Raw genomic sequence first — 19,211 nt, 5'->3', positions numbered from 1 at the left:
TCAGCGCTGCCCAAATAATTAACGTGATGATTTTCAGCCCTTCCTGATCACGGCTGTATGAAGCACATGACGCCGTTCCAGCCTGCTGATGGCGTGGATGTTAGCAGGATACCAGCTTTCCGGGCTGAACGCTCATGCAAAGGCGATGCACAAATGCTTCCTGCGCATATTCAAATGCGGGAGCTGCATTTGAAGGCTGATGTCCCCAAAGGGCGGCTGCTGGGCAGGAGCCGAGTCCCGGGTGTGGGCTCGCAGGAGCCAGCTCCGGGGAGCGCCTGGCTGCCTGCCCTCCGCTGCCAGACCCGCACGTGTGCCTGGCCACGGGAGGCTGACAAATGGCCGGGGCTGAACGATCAACGGAGGAGCAAAAGGGGCCATAATGAACGGCACAGACAGCTCAAGGGCTTGCCGTGGCTCCCCGAGCGTGACCCGGGGCTGGTCATTCCCCCGGTCAGCCTTTAGTTGTTGTGTCTTCTTGTGCTGCTTCCCGTCTTGCCAGCAGATGCTGTCCTGTCCTGGAGGAAGGAGCTTTTGGCAGGGGGAGGTTAGCACGCTCGGTAGAGGCTGATTCTCTGAGCTAGGGATGCTGAGGAAACTCGCTGGAGATGCTGAACAGCCAAGGGAGCTAAAAATGAACCGGTGAGTAGTGTTTACTCCCCCTGCACACGTGCCTCAGATGGCGATCTGTGAGGCCCTGCGGGTGCTGTGCCAGCGAGCGCCCCGCCAGCCCCCCTTTCGTTCACTCCGGAGCGTAGGAGGGCAGAAACGGCACCCGAGTCCAACACGCCGCGTGCCGGATAGCAAAACGCCGCAGCAGTTTTTGTGGCTGGAAGATTCCTGTTAGCAGGCTGGCCTGTGCTGCCATCCTGCAGCAGCTGCCGGGGAGGGAAGGGGGCAGATGCCTGGCATGTGGCTGGGGCTCCCCAGAGCCTGGGATTTGCTTGTTGCCTCGGGTACGGGCCTGAATACCAATTTCCTTGCTAAGTATCAGCTAACATCTGTATACGGATGTAGGTGGCGATTGAAATGCACCTCGATTCCTAGAGGGACGCGTGGGCGCCGGGTGCGCATCAGCTGCTGCTTCGTCGCCTCTCGGGACGCCGATGGCACGGCCAGGGGTACGAGTGAGCCAGGAGCGAGCGGCGTGGGGCCGGGGAGGAGCACGTGCACGCGTGGGAGGGCTGTGTGCCGGGGACACCCACGCACCGTGACAGAGCTGCTGAGGTGGCCTGGGAATGGGCTGAGTAGGGGGTGGTGACGGAGCTGCGGAGCTTGGCAGCACCGAGGAAGGGGAAGCACATCCTCAGAGAGGAGGAGGAGGAGGAGGAGGAGAAGGAGGAGGAGGAGGAGGAGGAGGAGGAGGAGGAGGAGGAGGAAAGGCCGTGGTGTGTCAGACCTGCACAGCACGGGCACAGCATTTGCTCCCGCCTCTGCCGTCGGCTTTTCGGCACTGAGGTCTGGGCGGGTGCACGTGCAGCCGGCCTCATCGTGCCCATCGCTAAAAGGAGGGTCTCTCTGGTGTGGGTGGCCTGGAGTAGGGAGGGGAAGGGGGACGCGGGGCGGGTGTGCGGGAGCCTTAGCCCTGCCAGCTTCTCCGTGTCCTTCGGCTGCGTCCCTCCTCCGTGAACTGGGAATCGCTCGCCCACGCTGTGCGAGGACCACCTCGGCGGTGTGGGTGAGCTCTCGGGCTCTTCCAAGGGACTCCCAAGTAGGAAGAATTGCGATGAACTGGTGAGGGTTGAAAATGGCCACGGAGCTGTTGTTTTTCTAAGTTTTTTTACTGGGTGGCGACGGCTAGGTTGTCAACTAAATCTAAACAGTGCTTTTTTAAAAATCAGTATGTGATGGTTTTTCTACTCGTTGTTTTGTCTGAAATCAGAATGCTTCAATCTTTCTTTCTGTTCATTTTCCAACGCGTTGGGATTGGAAAGGCTGCTTTGGAAAGCAAAGAAAACCTGCTACAGGCACTTCAAGAAAGGACATTCTGAACTGCTCTAGTGGTCCAGACAAATTGGCTTTGGTGCGACTAAGTCTCGGGGAGTAAGGTCCTAGGCTTGAATTAAGCCTTAGATAAATACACCCCAAAGTAAAGCATTAACCAGTATTTATTTGTTACGCGCTGGCTAGAGGGATGAATGTGTAATGAAGTCTGCCAGGCCCTGTCTTGCTTGCGTCCCCCGTCACGGGAGCAGCACGGGCCGGCGCCGTTCGTGTGGCGAAAACCTGCTTTCTGTCCTCGGGCTGCCAAAAAAGCGTCCGGGAGGCCCAGGGAGGAGGAGTGCTGCCAGCTGCGAGTCTTCGGTGGCCCGGCGGGCCAGGACACAGCTCACCCCAGGGAAAAGCCGCCTGGATGCAGGCGAGGTGCGGGTTTGCAGGGGATGGCGAGGGCGTCAGCTGCGCTCCGGCCTCCCGGGGCTGCGGCAGAGAGCTCAGCTTTATGGAGTGTGACCGGCGGAGCCCAGCTTCTCGCCAACCCCCGGCGGCGGCACCCGCAGACGGCGGCGGCCCCGGGTGCTTGCCCGGGCTCCCTGCCCGGGTGCGAGCCCATCATCGGCGCGGTGCTCGGTTTGGCGGAGCCCACCGGGCTGGGGGAGAGGCCGTTGGTGAGCACACCCCCTGCTCGCACCGGGGCCGGCCGGGGGAGGGGGAGGGGGAGGAGGAGGAGGAGGGGGGGGGGGGGGGAAGGAGGAGGGGGAGGAGGAGGAGGAGGGGGAGGAGGGGAGCCGGGCCGGGCGCTCCCCCGCGGCAGGGGAGACTTGCTCGGCGGGGGCTGCCGCCCTCCCAGCCCTGCGCGGCCGCGGCGGGCCCGGCGGGGAGCGGGGAGCGGGGCGGGGAGTGCGCGGGAGCCCGGCCCACCCTCCCGACGCCACTCGCCGGGAGAGGGGAGGAGGAGGAGGAGCGGCTGCGAGCTCGGCTCTGGGCACCTCACCCGGGCTGGCAGCGCGGCGGCAGGGAGCGCGGCACGCCGGGGGCACCGCACCGCCCGCAATTGCGCCGCAGCCCGGGGCCATAGGTGCTCTTTATGGCATGTGGCTGGTAACTTTTTTCCTGCTGTACTCTTTGCGGAAAGGTACGTCGCCCCCGGGGCGGGAGGGGGCACCGGGCACCGGGCGGCGTCGGGCTCTCCCTCCCCCGGGAGCCGTGCCCCGGCCGGGCGGCCCGGGGCTGAGCCGGCGGCGGCTCTCGGTGCCGCCCCCGCGGGACGAACCGGCCTCCCCGGGGTCCTCGGGGCGCCTGCCCCGGGGAAGCCGGAGCTCGCCGGGGCTCTCGGAGCGCTCGCCCCGGCCGGAGCGGAGCGGAGCGGAGCCGGGGGGGGGGGCTCGGGGCGCGGCGGGGAGCGGCGGAGCGGGGCCGGGCCGGCGGCAGCGCGGCCCGGAGCCATCCCGGAGCCGCTCCTCGGCGGAGCCCCCCGGGGCGCCGGTGGCTGCGTGGGGATGAAACACCGCACCGGCGTCCGCGGCATCCTCTCGCCGGGGCCGGCGTTGGGGACCACGGCTCGCAGCGGCGCTCCCGAGAGCTGCGCTCCGCGTCCCCGCTTCCCGGGACTACTTAGAGCAAGAGCCTCAGCCCGTAAGGCGGACTAAATCCAGGGATGCTTTAAAAATCGCCTCCTTCCCTCTAGGAATGCTGTGTTAAGCGTAACCCAGCGCTTCGGTATCAATCGGATTGGGGGGGGGGGGGGGGGGGGAATCACGAAGCAAGTGTGCCGGGGAGACGCACCCTTAAAGACTAGAGATTAATTTAAAGTTGGAGATCAAGTGAATGCCGTCCAAATCTATAGAGGTAATGCTCCAAACCGAGTCTCTGCTGTAGACGCAATTAAAAAAGAAAGCCGAGGAGCTGCACGTAACACGGGTAGTTAAACCCCAGCGCGTTTGTTACAACGATCAATCGATGTTACATAAAGGAATCGCCCATTTCCGAATCTGCGGGAATTTTTAATTACGCTTCTGTAATAAATTACCTCTATGCCCGTGACCCAGCCCGCAGACGCGGCGATGGAAGCGCCCACCTTTTGGAAAATTGTCTGCCTGGAGGATGTGAGGTGACATTTGCCCTAATTATCTTTTTTGACATTTGAGAACAGCGAGGGGGAAATTTTAGGAAATGAGGAAAGTGAAAGAAAGGGGACGGAGCTGCCTCCTTACATGAGACTCCTCTTGCTGCCTATTACGTTCCCCATTTATCTGAATGTTAATCCAATGAAAAATATTTACTGAGATTTAATAGGGCGTCCTCTCCGGTTGTGCGGTGATGATCAATTATTCCATCAATTATTAATTATGGAATAGCTGCTTTATTTGAGCTGGAGTAAAGCTGCGTTTGGGAGCTTTACCCAAAATCGCTATTGTGTTTAGGATCTGCTGAGCTGAACGTGCCAGCGTCTGCTTTGCTTACATTTGCATTTTTTACTGTGCTAAAGGAAAAAAGAAAACCGAAAACAAATAGCCGTCGAGGATGCTACAATTTCTTCTCCCCCCCCCCCCCCAAGAGTCAAAATAATAAAGAGCTGCGCTGGGTTTATCGCTTTTGCACGTTTTCAGCCCCAGCTTCTTGGAAAAGGGATCCCTTCCCACAGAGCTCGCTCTTCTGAGAAGAGCAAATTAAAAGCCTCCATTAGCACAATTCCTCGTGGCCTCATTTTCTCTTTTTTTAAGAAATAAAATGTATCTTCAGGGTTGAACAGCCCCGGTGACGGAAAGTGTTAAAGTGAAACGGTTCCGAAGAGAGGACGGCAATACAATGGAAGTTTCATTATAATAATAGGATAAAAAAAAATGAATTGCTTAATGCATGATAAACCTTTCGGATGCCTAATATTTCTGGGCATCGAAGCACATCCTTTTAACGTGTGCCTGCTGTGGAGCAAGAGCTCAAGTGGAAACTGTAAAGCAAATAAACGTTCGATCCAGGGGACCACTGAAGTTTGGAAACCCCTCGACGGGCCGAGGCTGCTTATTTCTCCCCCGCTTATAAAATAAACGAAACTAGGTGGTTGGCAAGCAAACGAGCAGGGAGTTGAGCAGAAAGACGGTCTGGCAGTGTGAGTGAGAGCAGCCAGGCAGAGGAGGAGGGGAGGTGAGTGGCGAGCGGCGTGATGAAGAGCATACTGGTCAAAATTGAGAGGCTTGGAGCCGGGAAAGCATCTCCCTGCGTGTTCTTGCTGGATCTCTCTGGCGCCTGATTTATATTGGCGTTGCATTTACATTATGTTCCTATATTGGGTGCAGTGATCTATGCAGCTTGCGTTTTTTAATCTCTCCCCATCTCGGCCCCCCAGTGTGGCACGGCGCTCGTTTGTCTCTGAAATGAAACATGGAAACCTCATTAAATGCACGGAGGAGAAGCCCGCAGTGCTGAACTCCTCGCCGTGCCCGCCCGGTGTTTGTTTATCCTGCGGATAGCCAGAATTTCCCAGCGCAAGGAGCCGCGATGGCCACTTGCCCAGAGCCCTTACCTGCGCCTGGCGTGGGCTTAGGGCTGCTCCTGCCTTTGGCTGAGAAAATCCGTATAGGCAACCCTAATATTTCTCGGTGCATTTGTTCTCCAGAGGCATGGGCTGCGCCTCGCGCGAGTGGCGAGCGCCAGGGACGTGCTGTCGAGCAGCCCTGCCCGGAGACGGGGGCTGCTCGGGAGCCGTGGGCTTAGCTTTGGGCAGCCGTGGCACCGGGCGCCTTTCTGCTACAGCGCTCTGGTCTCTGCCCGTGCGGTCCTGAGGCGGAGGGATGGGGAGCGCTCTGTCCTCCTTTGAAGCAGCTGACGAGCCGAGTGCACGAATAAAACTGGAAGCCTCTCTTTGTGGCAGGAATTCTTCTGACATGGCAGCACGCGGGTTCCGAGCTGTGCCTTGGATGGCATGAAGTCATCTCACACCCGAATAAGCAGACTGTTAATAAGCGCGACTTCCTAGGAGGGCACGAAGGAGGAAGGCAGTTGTTGCAGTCGTTACGACGCGTGCTTTACTGGGAGGCTTATGCAGTGGCAGGTTTGGGTGCAGAGTCTTTCTTCTCTTTGAAATCGAGATTATAGCCAGCTATGGATTTTTACGTAATCGTGATTTTCTGAGTTACCCTTGCCCTGCTTGCAGATCCCTAAGACATAAACCCCACCGCATACAATCCGCATATTGCCACCATCATCTGCCAGCAGAGCTGTACCAAATATTTGGGAAATCCATTTCCCGACTCCTGCTAACGCTTGCTGCCTGCCCCAGCTGCTGCCTCTTGGAACGGGCTGTGTCGGCTCCTCTCCACGAGAGAAGGGAGCGAGCACAACTCGGAGGGGAAAAGGAGCAGGTGAGCGAGGTTTCAGGGCTTGCTCTGTTGATCCGTTCCCCTCGTTTCTCGTACCTGTCGGCCGCGTGGTGGAAATCCTTGTCTCCGCCTCGCGAAGCGAGCGTGCGGGCTGCGGCTCGCCGGCCGGCGTGGACCGGCGGCTCCGGAGGAAGCCTGGCAGCAGGCGTGCAGTGCCTTTGGTGCGTCCCCTCGCCCGCCCCTCGTACCGGCTTGGCCCCGGCCTCCCCAGGGAGGGGGACGACCTTGCTGTCACCCTGGCTTGGTAATGTCACCAGACGTCCCCTCAGGACTCGGCTGCAGCTCCTCAGACTTGGTGTTCGGCGTGGCTGAGACGTGGAGGTGGGCTGTGGAAGGGGAGGGAGAGGCCGTTGCCTGTGGTCCCTGGGCTCGTTCCTCACCCCCCGGAGCAGAGGGCCACCGGGGGGAGCTCGGGCAGGTTGGGGGGCTCGGGAGATGGTGCAGAGCTGGAGGACGTCCAGCTCTGGGTCAGCCCCCTGTGTGGATGGGGTGGTGAGACTGGTACCTCCGGCAAGCTGCCGTGGGAGGTTCAGGGGCCAGGGCAATCAGCGGGGAGAGCTTTTTTTTTTTCCCAGGCAAGGGTTACAGCCTCAGCCTGGGTGCTGTCGTAATAGCTGGAGGTGGTTCAGGCCTTAATTTCCATGCAGATGCATTAAGGAGCAGGCGGCTTGCACTCCCAGCGTGTTTGAGCGGTGCCCTTACCCGCAGAGGACCGGAGGCAGAGTTCTCCTTCGCTCCCTCGTCGCTTCGCGGTGACGGCAGCTGCGAGCCGGCAACGACAGCGGTGCTCAGGCCCAGAGGGGCTGTGCCGCAAGGGTGGGACTCCTGCGGCGGCCAAAATGCAGCGCCAGGGCAGGGAAGGTGCCGTGGCAGGGACTTGCCATCGCTGCTGCTGTGCTGGGTGCCAGCTGAAGGCCCCGGGCCGTTGCTCAGGGCGTTTCGTGGCACAATTTCCACCCCCCCAGAGACCGGTCCCTGAGGGGCACAAGCGCAGGGGGAGGCCGCTCGGCTCGGAGTCACAGCTTTAACCCTTTGGGCTGGACATCCCGTGGGCTGCGCTCCTGGCGGGGCGTGCGCGCCTCTCGTGCTCCGCTCGGAAGGGCGACCAGCCTCGCGCTTCTCGCCTCGTCTCAGCCGCTTCTCTCCCCGTCCCTTCCGTGATGCTCCGAGGTGCCGCTTCTCGCTTTCTCAGCTCCAAGGTCACTCCCTTCATTAGGAGAAAGGCTATTAAAAGCGTCCTGAAGATGAGGGCTTGAGGGAAGCTCGTTCTGGGGAAGGCCAAAGACTGCTCCAGCATTACAAATGGGCAGGCAGTATGTGATGGAATTACTGTCGTATCTTAAGAGAGGAAAGGCTGGGACTTGCCACCTACCTGTAATTCCCACCCCGCAATGCGTGCCAAGCTTCGGTTCGCTTTCTCCTTGAACAGGGCAGATGTCAAGCACCCTTAATGAGGATAATAAATGAGCGGCGAGGTGGCGATTAGCCTGCTGTTCTTCGCAGCATCCCTGCAGCCCGTTACAGCTGGCGGCTGGAGAAGCCTCGGTGGCTCTTACAGTCCCTTTGCTGGCCTGCGCCTGGGCTTTCTGCTGTGCCGGTGCCTCAGCAGCATCTCACCCGGCCTTGGAGGACGGCCGGGGTGGGCACCCGGGTGGACAGACCGCCAAGCCCGAGGGGGGGGACTTGGGAAAGGCACTGCCAGTGGGATGACGTGAGCTGGAGTCTAGCGCCTGCCCTTTCCGAGGTGCTGCAAAACCTCCTTTTGAATGCCGGCAACACGCTTAATCATGGCAAACGGCCAAGCCTCGAGTGGCCGCTCTTTTGTAAGGAAGTACTCGGGCAGCCACCGACCTCTGCCGCCCCTTGAGGAAGGGTATCGGCCCAGGCTGGATTGCCTGTGCCCAGAGGATTGCACGTACACCCTTGAAACACAACTTGTTTAGCCTTTTCCCATCTCTGTCGGCTTTCCACCCAGTTACTGATGTGCAAAAGGACTCGCTCAGCCTTGAGAAACTTGCTGGGTTTGGGCGGGCACGGGACCGGCTGTGGGGTCCTGAGCAAGTAACTTGCCAACGCGGGTGATGTACGTGCATCGCGGGCAGAAAAAGCTTCTTAGCTCGGGAGAAACGGCTCTCTCATTGCGCTGGCACGAAGCTGATCGTTGCCTGAGACCAGTCCTAAATCCGCTTCACGGAAAAGGACGGGCTCTGCCCCGTGAGGTTTGGAGGAGAGGAGGGGTTGCGTTGCTGGGCTCTCACCTGGGAGGTGACGGCATTTCTGTGCTTACACCCGCTGAGGTTTCAGCCGGTGCCGCTCCTCATGCAGGACTCGCGCCTACATCTCAGCCGCCTCTTCCAGAAGTGCGTGGCTTGGTGACAGATCCCGGGGTCGGTTTGCGGCCGCTCTGCCTTAGCCACTCGTTAGAGCAGAGGCGAGTGCTTTCTGCACAGCCCAGCGCTTTGCGGCGCCGAGGCTGGCTGCGCCGCTGAAGGTGTTGGAGTTTGGAAAGTCCAGCCATCAAGACTGGTAAATATTCCGAAGGGATGATAGCAAAATGACTTGCTTCTCCCAGCTCAGATCGAGATATTAATATTTCAATACCTCTAGGTTGTAATTTACTACAATTTAAGAAGATTGCACTCTGATAACTTAAAATACATGCCTTTCAGAGCAAGCTAGACAGTGTCCGGCTACGCGCTGGGCTTTGTGTAGCTTCCAGCTACCGGCGGGCTGCTCTCCGGGGTTGGTGCTGTGCGCCCGCGTCGCTGCGTTTTCCCCAGCAGAAACTGTTCCATTTTGGCTCCTCTGGCCGCCTCGTTTCAGGTTCATGCGAATTAATGCCCTCGATATTTAGGTTAGGGTCAGCGCATCTGACCAGATGCGAGCAGTGATTTCTGGTTTAAAAATATTGCAGTGCTATTTCTAAATTTTTAATCTCTCTCAGTGATTTGGAGGCAGTTTTATGAAACATGGAATTAGGATGGTGCTCAATGCTAAATGGTAAAGGAGATTATATGGATTTAACTCTATGCGTCTGTCACATAACTATTGCCAATCCCATAACTTCCATTTTCTATTGGAAATCCGGTTCCCCCTTTGACCTGAAAAAGCTTTACCAGTAATCTGAATTTCTCTGTTTATGAGGTATTTTTCCACTCTTCGCCCCAGCCCCTCACCCGTCCACCTCTAAACCTTCCTGGGCGCTGCCTGGGAAGAAGATGTTTCCCCGCCAGGCTGTGGACGCTCTCCGATCTTTATTATGGCGGGAGCCTTCTCAAGCCGTGGTCTGGCATCTGGGGCGGAGATGTTGGACAGAGCCTGGGGCAGAGCCGGGTGGATGACGGGGTGCTGAGCGCAGCGGGATGCTCCTGGTCCAAAGCCGGCGGATGGGCGACGGGTGGCTTTTGCTGGGCGCCTTGCACGCCGTGTGCCTGGCTCCAGCCATCTTCTGCTCTGCTCGGGCGACAGGCGTTACCGCAAATAGCACGCTGCTGCTCGCGCGTGCTTTGTTTTCCTTCCTCTGCCTGCAAACGTGCATTTTTCTCTTTCGTGTGTTTGGGAGAAGCACCGCGCTGTTCTGATGAAGGGAAATGCTGATTCATGACGACAACCAGCCCGGAGATGTCACGAAATGACATCTGCAGGGCCGTGCGGTGGCCCCGTGGCTCTGCAAAGCCTGGCGCCGCTGCGCAGGAGGCTCGGCTGGAGCGCAGCTTTCCTCCTCTGGTCCGTCGTTCTTCTGGCGCTTGTTGGTGAGGGAGGAAAAAAATAAGTGGCTTTGTCTGCTTCTACCTGTGCATGGACACAGGGAACTGGTGGGTGGGGAGATACGGAGATGCTTTCCCGACCTATAAATCTGTTGTCTCGTGTGGTGGCAGCGCTGGATCTTGCTAGTCAGCTAATCCGTTACGTGGATGGCTTTGCTGGGCAGCTCTGGCTGTGCAATGCCCCTGACGGGGGACAGCAGGGCTCTGAGTAGGCAAAGGAGGCAACCTGGTCATTTTAGGTGACGATTCAGTGCAGAGTACACAGAGAGCAAGAACCAGATGCTCTCACCTCTTGATTTCGTGGGTGCTGAAAGAGGCACGAGGTTGTACGTCCGGCTGGGAGAAAGGATGGAGGGGCCTCTGCTCTGGGAAGGGGTGAGGTGTTTGGGGGCTTCCCATCCTGACCCGGTTGAGGACGGCGTGGAGCGGGCTGGCGGCACAGCACCGAGCCAGGAGAGGCACATGCTCGCCGCCGCCGGGCGCTGGAGGAAGCTTGGCGGGGAGGTGTGAGCGGCTGTGGCCAGTGACGCTCAACCGGCCTTTCCTCAGGCGAGCAGCCGCAGCGCGCTCGCCCTCAGAGCTGAGGCAAGGCTATCCGTAGGGATGAGGTCTTCCTTCTCCCCCCGCTCCTGTCCCCTCCTCCCCAAGTTAAGAAATTGAGGTCACGGAGGGTCCCCCATGACTCGTTTTGAACCGGCGGCACGGTAGTGATCTGCTTATTGGCTCTGCGGCACCACGAGCGGTGTTCTCAGCCAGAGCTATTAATACACCCGCCGAGGGCCGCTTTCTATATCCCCGTCCTTCCGCCCACTTGGAAAGAGCGTGACTAAAAAAAGAAAACGGATCTAAGTGACTGGGGGCCTCCTCATCCTTATTTAGAGGCAATCGTCCTTGCTTTGGTTGAGAAGGGGGAGCTCGTGGTCCTGGAGAGTGGGAAGGAGAGACTGGAGGAGCTGGGGGAAGAGGTCCCTTCCCTCATTTTGAAGAAGGGAAGCGCTTTTCTGCAGTGCTCGCGGTGCCCTGGAAAGCTGCCTCCGGGCACCCGGGTGGCTGCAGGCTCTGCCCTGGGCTCTGCCCCGTGTCTCGGTCTTCGGGTGGTGCGGGGATGGCAGGCGGCGGCTCGGGCTTAGGGCAGGGTGGGACTGGGCTCCCCCTCCCTCTGACCCTGGGAGAGGGGAGCAGCACTGCACCCGGTTTTGCTGCCCCTCTCCCGGGGGCCGCTGCTGCTGCAGCGTTTGGAGGCGGTGGTAGGGTAGCGGGAAGGATATCTGCCCTGCTTGGACGTGTCGGCATTGCTGATGGGCTTCTGCAGCTGCGGGCTGGCTGGGGCTGCGCTGGGGAGCCGACGAGGCACGGGGATGCTGGCTGTCCACTGCTCCAGCCGGGGGGACGTTGGGGCTTGCAGGAGAAACGGTGTCGGTTTGTTGTGCTTGGTTTTGTGGTCGTTGTTGCATGTGGGTGTCCTCAGGCCTGTGGGTGCTGAGGCACGGTCGGACCACACGCTCAGGGCCACCTGGGGAAGCCTTGGGGGGGATGCCCTGGGTACCCTTCCTTGCTTGCACAGCCCCCAGTTGTCCTGGTTAGGTGCCTGTGATCCCTGATCCGTGCTGCCAGCAAGAGCGCTGGCCTGTGAAGGTGGCCTTTATGCTTCCAGCCCACGCGCTGATGCTCCTCCGCTCCCCTGCTCTGCTCTGCCGCGCACGGGGGCCAGGGGCTGGGCTCGGGGCAGCCGTGCTGGGGGGGTGCTCTCTGTGCCGGTGGGGACTGGCGACTTCTGCAGTAACCCCCCCGCCGTTGCGGCCTCTGCTTTCTCCACAGCACATGCCGAAGATGTTGGAACCAGCCTCTACTTTGTGAACGACTCTATCCAGCAGGTCACCTTCTCCAGCACAGTGGGGGTGGTGATCCCCTGCCCGGCAGCAGGGTCACCCAGCGCCGTCCTTCGGTGGTACCTGGCCACAGGCGACGACATCTACGATGTGCCCCACATCCGGCATGTCCATGCCAATGGGACTTTGCAGCTCTACCCCTTCTCGCCATCAGCCTTCAATAGCTTTATCCACGACAACGACTACTTCTGCACCGCGGAGAACTCGGCTGGCAAAATCAGGAGCCCAAACATCCGTGTTAAAGCAGGTAGGAGCTCTCTCTGGGCGCTGGGGTTTGGACGAGGTGCTGGCTTTTCTCCGGTCTTCTCCATGGCCCGCCGGTTGGCCCGTCGAGCACACTCCGCTTGCCTCTGTCTCCCTGGCACAGGCCAATAACACGGCTGGCCGGCACCGCGCCGGCGTCGGGACAGCAGCGCTGCTGTCCCACCCGCAGAGCCAGGCTGCTTTGAACGGGGATGGGAGCAACTGGTGTGATCGCTGTCCCGCGCGGAGCAGTGGGACCGAGCGCCCGCTGCCTTGCGAGGGCTGCCGTGCCGTGCCGTGCCGCTCTGCCTGCACCTTGGGCTGCTCCGGCAGCCCTGCCGCAAGGCGCTGCCGCTGCCCGCCGGGGAGCAGAGCACGGAACCCGAGCTGCTGCGTTGGCCTGTTGCGAGGGGATCGATCGATGCTGCGGGGAGAAGGGCAGGGTGCTGGGCTGTAAGCAGGCCTGCCGATACGCGTTTGCAAAACGGCGTCCTGCCCCAGCGAAGAGCCAGCTCTAACTCGGGCTGGTTGCTGCCTGGGAGAGGGCTGGGGCGAGCAGTTGGGAAGGGTCGCGCGGCCTGGGGGTCTCCAGTGAGTGCCTGGAGGCCGTGGTGCGGCTGCAGCCTCGCAACAGGAGAGGTCCTCTCCCTCTGAACCGGTGTTGTCGCACCCAGCCACGCATGGGGGCTTTTCACGGCTGCAGGAGGAGCCGGACCACATCTGTCCGTGGTGGGGAGACCCCTGCTATGGCCCACAGCCCTCCTCGAGCCTCTCTGTTCCCACTGTGGCGTCCAGCCCCAGCACGCCAAGGCTTATTAAGCAAAGAAAAAAGGAGGAATATGGCAAAGAGCTGATTCCAAAAGCCATTATAGTAAATTATTGACCAGGCTGAGGAGGGCTAATAGCCCAGGAATGGCTTCATTATGTAACCTATTAAAAGTGGGGCTAGCAGAGGGAACATGACAGAAGTGACTACAGGGTTTTTTATTTTAATACCTTGTACTGCAGAGTAAATTGGTATTAACCCCCTTCCGCAGAGTGAATTATTTACCAACGCTATCAGGTTACCTATAAACCCCAGCTCGGTGGAGGCGGGATGGCAACAGATGGGCTGTAGTAGATGCGGATGTGCGGCACGGAGCTGTTGCCCTCCTCGTGCCGGGCACCCCAGGCTGGGCTCCCCGTGGGGCAGCCGGGCAGCGGCGAGGGCTGCGGGCAGCTGGTGCCTGCCAGCACCCCGGGGTGCGGCAGGGCGCGTGGGCCCTCGGCGTGGGGTGACGTGGCCGTGTCCCCTGTGGCTGTGAGGGCTGCGGCACGCCGGCTGGCTCCGTGCTTTGCAGCAGGCGATTGATTGCCTGTGCGGGGACGGCTTGTGGACCATCATGACTCCTCTGGTGCCGGTGACTTCCCTGGCAGGGGGTGCAAAGGTGCCAGGGGCTGCGGGTGCCCAGGGCTCGAGCAGCAAGGATGGCAGCTCCGCTGTCTGGAGGGTTGGTGCTCTGGGTGTGCTGCAGGGGAGAAAGCTTGTCTCGGTCCTTGCCTTCCTGCCGGGCAGGCAGCCTTTGCTTTGCTCTTCTCCCACATGCTGAGGGCTTCTTGGGGTCATAGCAAATCTCTCTGGGCAACGGAAAGTTCTAAGCGTGCTAGTTGTGGCCGTACAGTACCCTTGCGGGAATTATTCCCAGTGGCAGCAAAAGGCCAGAAGCCCCGGCCGCGGCGGCGGCTGGCGCGGGGCAGGGGTGCTGGGGCAGCCGCGGGGGCGAGCGTGGGTGCCCGTGTGCGAGGTCCGCTCCGGGCTGGGGTGGTGGTGGCGGCGGTGAGCGTGCAGGAGGCCGGGCTGGATGCTCCTCGTGGTCCCCGCTGGCCTTTAAAGCCCGTGAATAAACCTCCTGCTCCATGCGATTAAGGAGGCTTTTGCTAGCTAATCTGCTTTGGCTCTGGAGTCCCTTTCCGTGGTAGGCTTCTCCCCGTGCCCTCGCGGCGCAGGCCCTCGTCCTCCCCGCCGGGTAAATAACCGGAGCGAGCCGGAGGCCACTCCGAACCCTCTTCCCCGCTTTCCCGTGGGGCAGGGGGGCTCTGCCTGCCGGGAGGGCGGCTGAGCTGCGGGCAGGCACAGGAGAGGTGAAGGTGGGCCAGCCCTCCGCGCATTGGAACTTAACATCTTATGGCTGCTGCTGGTCTCCTCTGCCAGACAGCCAGTGTGTGGAGCCTGCCGGCAAGTGTCACCGTGCAGCCCCGGGGAGAGCCTGGGATGTGCCCCTGGTTCCGTCCTGACCTCTTGCAGCAGAGCAGGGTGCCCTGAAAGCCCGGGAAATCGAGGTGGAAATCCTGCCGCCCTCCCGCCGCTTGCTTGTTTGTGCGAGGTACGCGATGCGTTGCCAGTGGGTGCTTTCCACTCAGGGAAAACACCTTCCTTTTGGGGCTGCTAAGGAGTTCTACCTTCGGAGATTTGTTGAGCTGCTTTTGTTCTGGCCAAGGGGCGTTTTTAAATGCCGAAGTGAACGCCCGTCTCTCGTGATCGCAGCGCCCAGATGCCCACATCCTACAGGGCACAAGCCTTGTCGCAGAAAGGAGGCACCTGCGCTGACTGTGTTTTATACTTAAACTTCAGGAGTTCATGGTGTCTGCATGCGTTATTGGGCACGGTGACATCTTTTTGTCTTTCTGAAGAGGCTGGAGTGGATCCACCTTACCTAGCGAGTGCTGCTGGAGGGTTGTGGCACTGGGGAGTTCCTTGTCACTGGTCCGGGGAGCAGCGTGGAGCTGTCGGAGGCGTGTGCATCTCCCTGAGGAACAGGGCACACGGCGGGGACAGCTCATGGCTCCCGCTGCGCCGTGGCTTGGAAAATTGTCATCTGCTTCCCTAAGTATTCCTCCGGTGGGTTTAGGAGGGTGCCGGGCTCTGTGTCCCAGGCTGTCTCTCCCGGGTGCCTCACAGCTGCATTTTCAGCGTGCATCCAGCAGCGACACGATTACCTCCGAGGCAGGAGGTTGACCGTTACAGCTACAAAATGCCCTTGGTCCCTGTACTGAAACCCGGGTGCTGCCAACCTCTGCCTTAGCAGCTTTGGTGACAACAAAGCTGGCAGCTCGCCTCGGTGGCAAGCTCGGGTGATGCTGGGGACCGTCGCAGGGTGCCAGCAGCAGGAGCTGGGCCAGGCATCCCCTCTGCACGCCGAGCCCAGGGTCTCCGAAGGAGAGCCGCTTCCTTCCCCGGGAAGGTGGGCCAAGTGTTTTGGATGGCAGCAGTTTGTCGCTGGGTGGGTTGGTTTGTTTGGGAAACGTGGGATTAAAGCAAAAGGAAGTGTGTTTTCCTCCAGCACTGTCATGCTACCAACCATCTGCTTTTCTCTACAGTTTTCAGGGAACCGTACACCGTTCGGGTGGAGGACCAAAGGTCGATGCGTGGAAACGTGGCTGTTTTCAAGTGCCTCATCCCCTCTTCAGTGCAGGAATACGTTAGTGTTGTGTCCTGGGAGAAAGACACCGTTTCTATCATCCCAGGTAAGAGAGGAGCCACTGTTCTCCTGGGAAACCTGACCTGCTTTGCCATGTGTCAAACTCGCTGTCGCGGAGGGTCTTTTTTTGGCTTATCGTCCGTGCCTGTGCTGCTGGCTTTTATTGATGGCCATCTTGCGGCTTCGCACTGGAAAACGCTGGCAGTGCGAGCAGACGCGTCGCGTTCGGGGTCTCCTCGGTGCTGCAGTCGGTGCTTTGTGTATCTCCGGGCTCACGGCCGTTTGGTGTAAGCGTGACAGCGTGCGTGCCCCGTCCTGGCTTCTCCCGCGTGCCTGCGAGCCAGCTCACTTTGGGGACCTGGCAGCTGGGGCTGGGACAATGGGAAAGGAGCCTGCCTGTGCTGTCCGTGTCCTGACTCCTGCAGTCAGAGCTGGTTTTCACGTTATCAGGATGATGCACAAGTAAATATTCCAGCTTCTCTTGCAAGTTTTCCCAACTGTTTCAGCCATGGGGAAAGGAACTCAGTAAAAATGGCACCGTGCGCCTCTTCCCCGTGCTGGCACCTGGAAGCTGCTTGGCCTCCCTGTCCCACGTGCCTGCCTCGTAGCCCGGACGTGTCCCGCTCCCCACTGACTTTGATCTGTGGGGAAGGGGCCTGCAGCGGGGACAGCAGCGCCTGTTGCTGTGCAGGGACTGGGCAGCTCTGGGTGTTTTGCCCCTGGGTAGTTCCCCATGATTTTTTGGCAGGCGCAGAGCGCCCTGGGTTCCCACGGGAGCAGAGGGCCTCTGAACCCGGGGTTTTCCCCCAGCCTGTCCGCTGGGGAACGGGGAGGAGAGGTGGCCGGAGCACTGACGGGACACGGCCTCCCAGGCACCCCTGTGCGGCTCGGCGGGAGGGGAGAGGAACCGGGCAAACTGCTCACTGAGCCATGCCGGTGCTGCGGGTGCTGGCTCCTGTGCTCCTGCCTGGCTCGTCACAGGCTTTGAAGCAGCGCAGGGGCCGCGGGCAGGTGCTGGGCGCAGCGTGGGGCCAGCCCCGTGTCCCCGTGTACCGGGGTGACCTTTTGGCTCCCTCCTCGGAGCCGGTATTGATGGCAGCGCTGGCTGCCCGGCACAGCATGTGTAAGCTAGTAGTAAAGCAATCAATACTGCTTTCCCGGGGGGGATCCAGAGAGAATTAAAGGATTTCGCCCAAAGCGAATGCTCTGCGCTTGCTATTTGCTCACAGGTCAGCAAGTCCCGATGCTCCTCCAGGGCTCAGCGTTGCTGCAGTGGCCGCGCCGTGGGGGAGCGGATGCAGGAGGGCAGATGCCACCGGGCGCCGGGTGGAACATTCCTGCAGGGATGTTCCTTTCTTAAGGAGCTCAAGGAGCAAAGCGCTTCACCTGGAGGGGGGGGACAGGTTCTCCTGAGGGCTGTGGTGGCTCTTGCCGGTGGCCCGTGCCTCCTGAGCGCAGCTAATCTGCTGACTCAGCACAGCCCGTGGGCTCAGAGGCGGGCGAAGGGAAGCAGTGCTCCAGGGCTCGTGCCGGTGAGCGACGGCCCCCGGGGCTGCGATGCATCGGCAGGGTCTGCGTGCAGCCCGCTGCGTGGCAGGGGAGCTGGGCTGAATGATTGACCGGGGAGCACGGGCCACCCCTCCCGACTGAGGCTGTGCCCTTGCTGGCACAGAGCCCGTCACGGTTTGCAGCGCCGGGGCCGGGAGCCAACTGCCTTCCCACGGTCAGGACCCCAGTCTGCAGAGCCTCTCCTCCCCGGCACTGACCCCTTTCTGACAGTCTCGGGATGAAATACGACGTGAAACTCTTCGCCTGGGGAACACGGTCTTCCCCGGACGGGTGTTCAGAGCGATGATCGGCAGCCAGCCCGCGTCCGCAGCAGCCTTTTGCCTGGAAAGGGAGATTCTTGCTTGCAAATGGCCTCTTGGAGTACGAGGCTGTGTAAGGAGCTTCTGGCGCTTCAGGGTGTTTTGGAATACTGCGGAAATGTCCGTTTCGTTTTAGTGGGCGAGAAACCTCCGGGTGGTCCGAGAGGCCTGCTTAAAAGCATGTTTGGGGAGGCTTACCTGGAGGCCAGCTGGTGTTTGGAAAAGGCACGGCAGCCTTTGGTAGGGCGCAGACTGGCACCGCAGCCTTGCCAGCCCTTCTCTGTGCAGCTCCGGGAAACGCCTGTGCCTGCGTGAGCGAGTGAACGCAAGGTGGATTTCTGTACGGTGGACGGGACGGAGGAGTTCGTGGCACCCGTCTCCTGGGGCCGTGAGATGCTTGGGTGGTGATGCCCTGCCCACCACGGGCTTGGGCCGGTCGGTGAGCAGGGGCACGGCGAGGTCCGTCAGCATGGGAACCTGCGGTGTTCGTTCCTTGGCGGCTGGCGGTGCCCTGCCGTGCCGGTGCCGGCAGCGCTTTCCGGAAAGGCAGTGGTTGCTCGCGCCGCTCGGGATTCTGCAGGACGGAGCAGAGCGGTGCCCGCGCTCCTTGTTTGCAGAGCGTGGCTGCTTTGCTCGGCAGCAAGTTTTGTCAACCGAGCATCCGTGCACTTGCGTGATCTTAACCAGACTTGTTCTCGAGTTTGCTGTGGCAGTGGATTTTTTAATATGATGATTTAATTAGAGTGGAACGATTTTAACATTCTAAAGCAATAATTACCCTAAAGACAGAACATATAAATTGTGTTACAGTGCAGAGTCAACACAAGCAAACATGTTTTGCCATTGGATTACAAATATAGTATCTGCCTGAAGCTTATTTTTTTTTATTGCTCTTGTGTTAGAGCTAAAACTGGCTTTGCTGTTACCAAAACCATGCTCTTTTCTTGACCTCTGGTGAACCTCTGCTTCTGTCCTAATTCTGAGCAAGGAAGGCGAGGAGAGGAGGAGGGGGTCCCTGCCGTGCAGAGGGAACGGCGTGAAGGCTGAGAAAAGCTGAAACGTGGTGCTGAGGCCTAATAGCTCCCTTCAGTCGCAGATACGCTTTCTGAATTGTAAGATCAAGCAGTTGGGCGGACACAGCCCTGCACAGCTCTCCTCCGGCCAGCCTGCAAAAAGAAAAGGTGTGTGGATGTACGGCGGCTCTTTCAGAAGTACCTCCAAGCTGTATTCACAGCTGGCTGTACAACGTGGCGTTCTTTCCTAACTTTAGTGTGCCAAACTCACTGCTTTTCCTGAAACTTTCCTCCAGCACTTCCTGTGGGAGACCGTGCATCTTCCCAGCAAGCCATGGTGCAGCAGGGGATGAACAGTCCTAATGAGCAGGAAAAATCTCCATCTAGGACCTCTCTGCGGCAGAAAACTCTTTTTCAGTGGCTGTTTTCCCAGTAAATGTCCGCTTTCCTTAGCGTCCCTGGTTTCCCCCCCGCCAAACCGAAATATTTCGTAGCTCGGAAATAGGGGGAGCGAGCGTTTCCCCTGGGGCTGCTGTTCTCACCAGCTCAGGCCTCCAGCTCCGTACGTGGGCTGGGCGGCCCTCGCGTGCGCTTTCTCGGGTTCTTTTTGTGCTTAATTGGGATTCCAGGGCTCCCAACCTCTGGTGCCGGGCCTTTGA

General features: G+C 59.8%; 1 protein-coding gene across 1 annotated transcript in view; it reads left to right on the top strand.

Moving 5' to 3' along the window:
• Positions 1 to 2,988: 2,988 nt before the first annotated feature.
• Positions 2,989 to 19,211, top strand: part of DSCAML1 (DS cell adhesion molecule like 1) — a 110,273-nt gene continuing 94,050 nt past the window's right edge. The window contains 3 exon segments of the mRNA XM_050910963.1: positions 2,989 to 3,070; positions 11,900 to 12,217; positions 15,571 to 15,717. Of these exon segments, the coding sequence (XP_050766920.1) occupies positions 3,028 to 3,070; positions 11,900 to 12,217; positions 15,571 to 15,717 (508 nt within the window). The 5' untranslated portion in view covers positions 2,989 to 3,027.

Source organism: Gymnogyps californianus, chromosome 25 (genome assembly GCF_018139145.2).
Source record: "Gymnogyps californianus isolate 813 chromosome 25, ASM1813914v2, whole genome shotgun sequence".
Lineage (NCBI taxonomy): Eukaryota > Metazoa > Chordata > Aves > Accipitriformes > Cathartidae > Gymnogyps > Gymnogyps californianus.
Note: the sequence above shows the minus strand (reverse complement) of the source record. Positions and strands in the feature narration are given on the sequence as shown.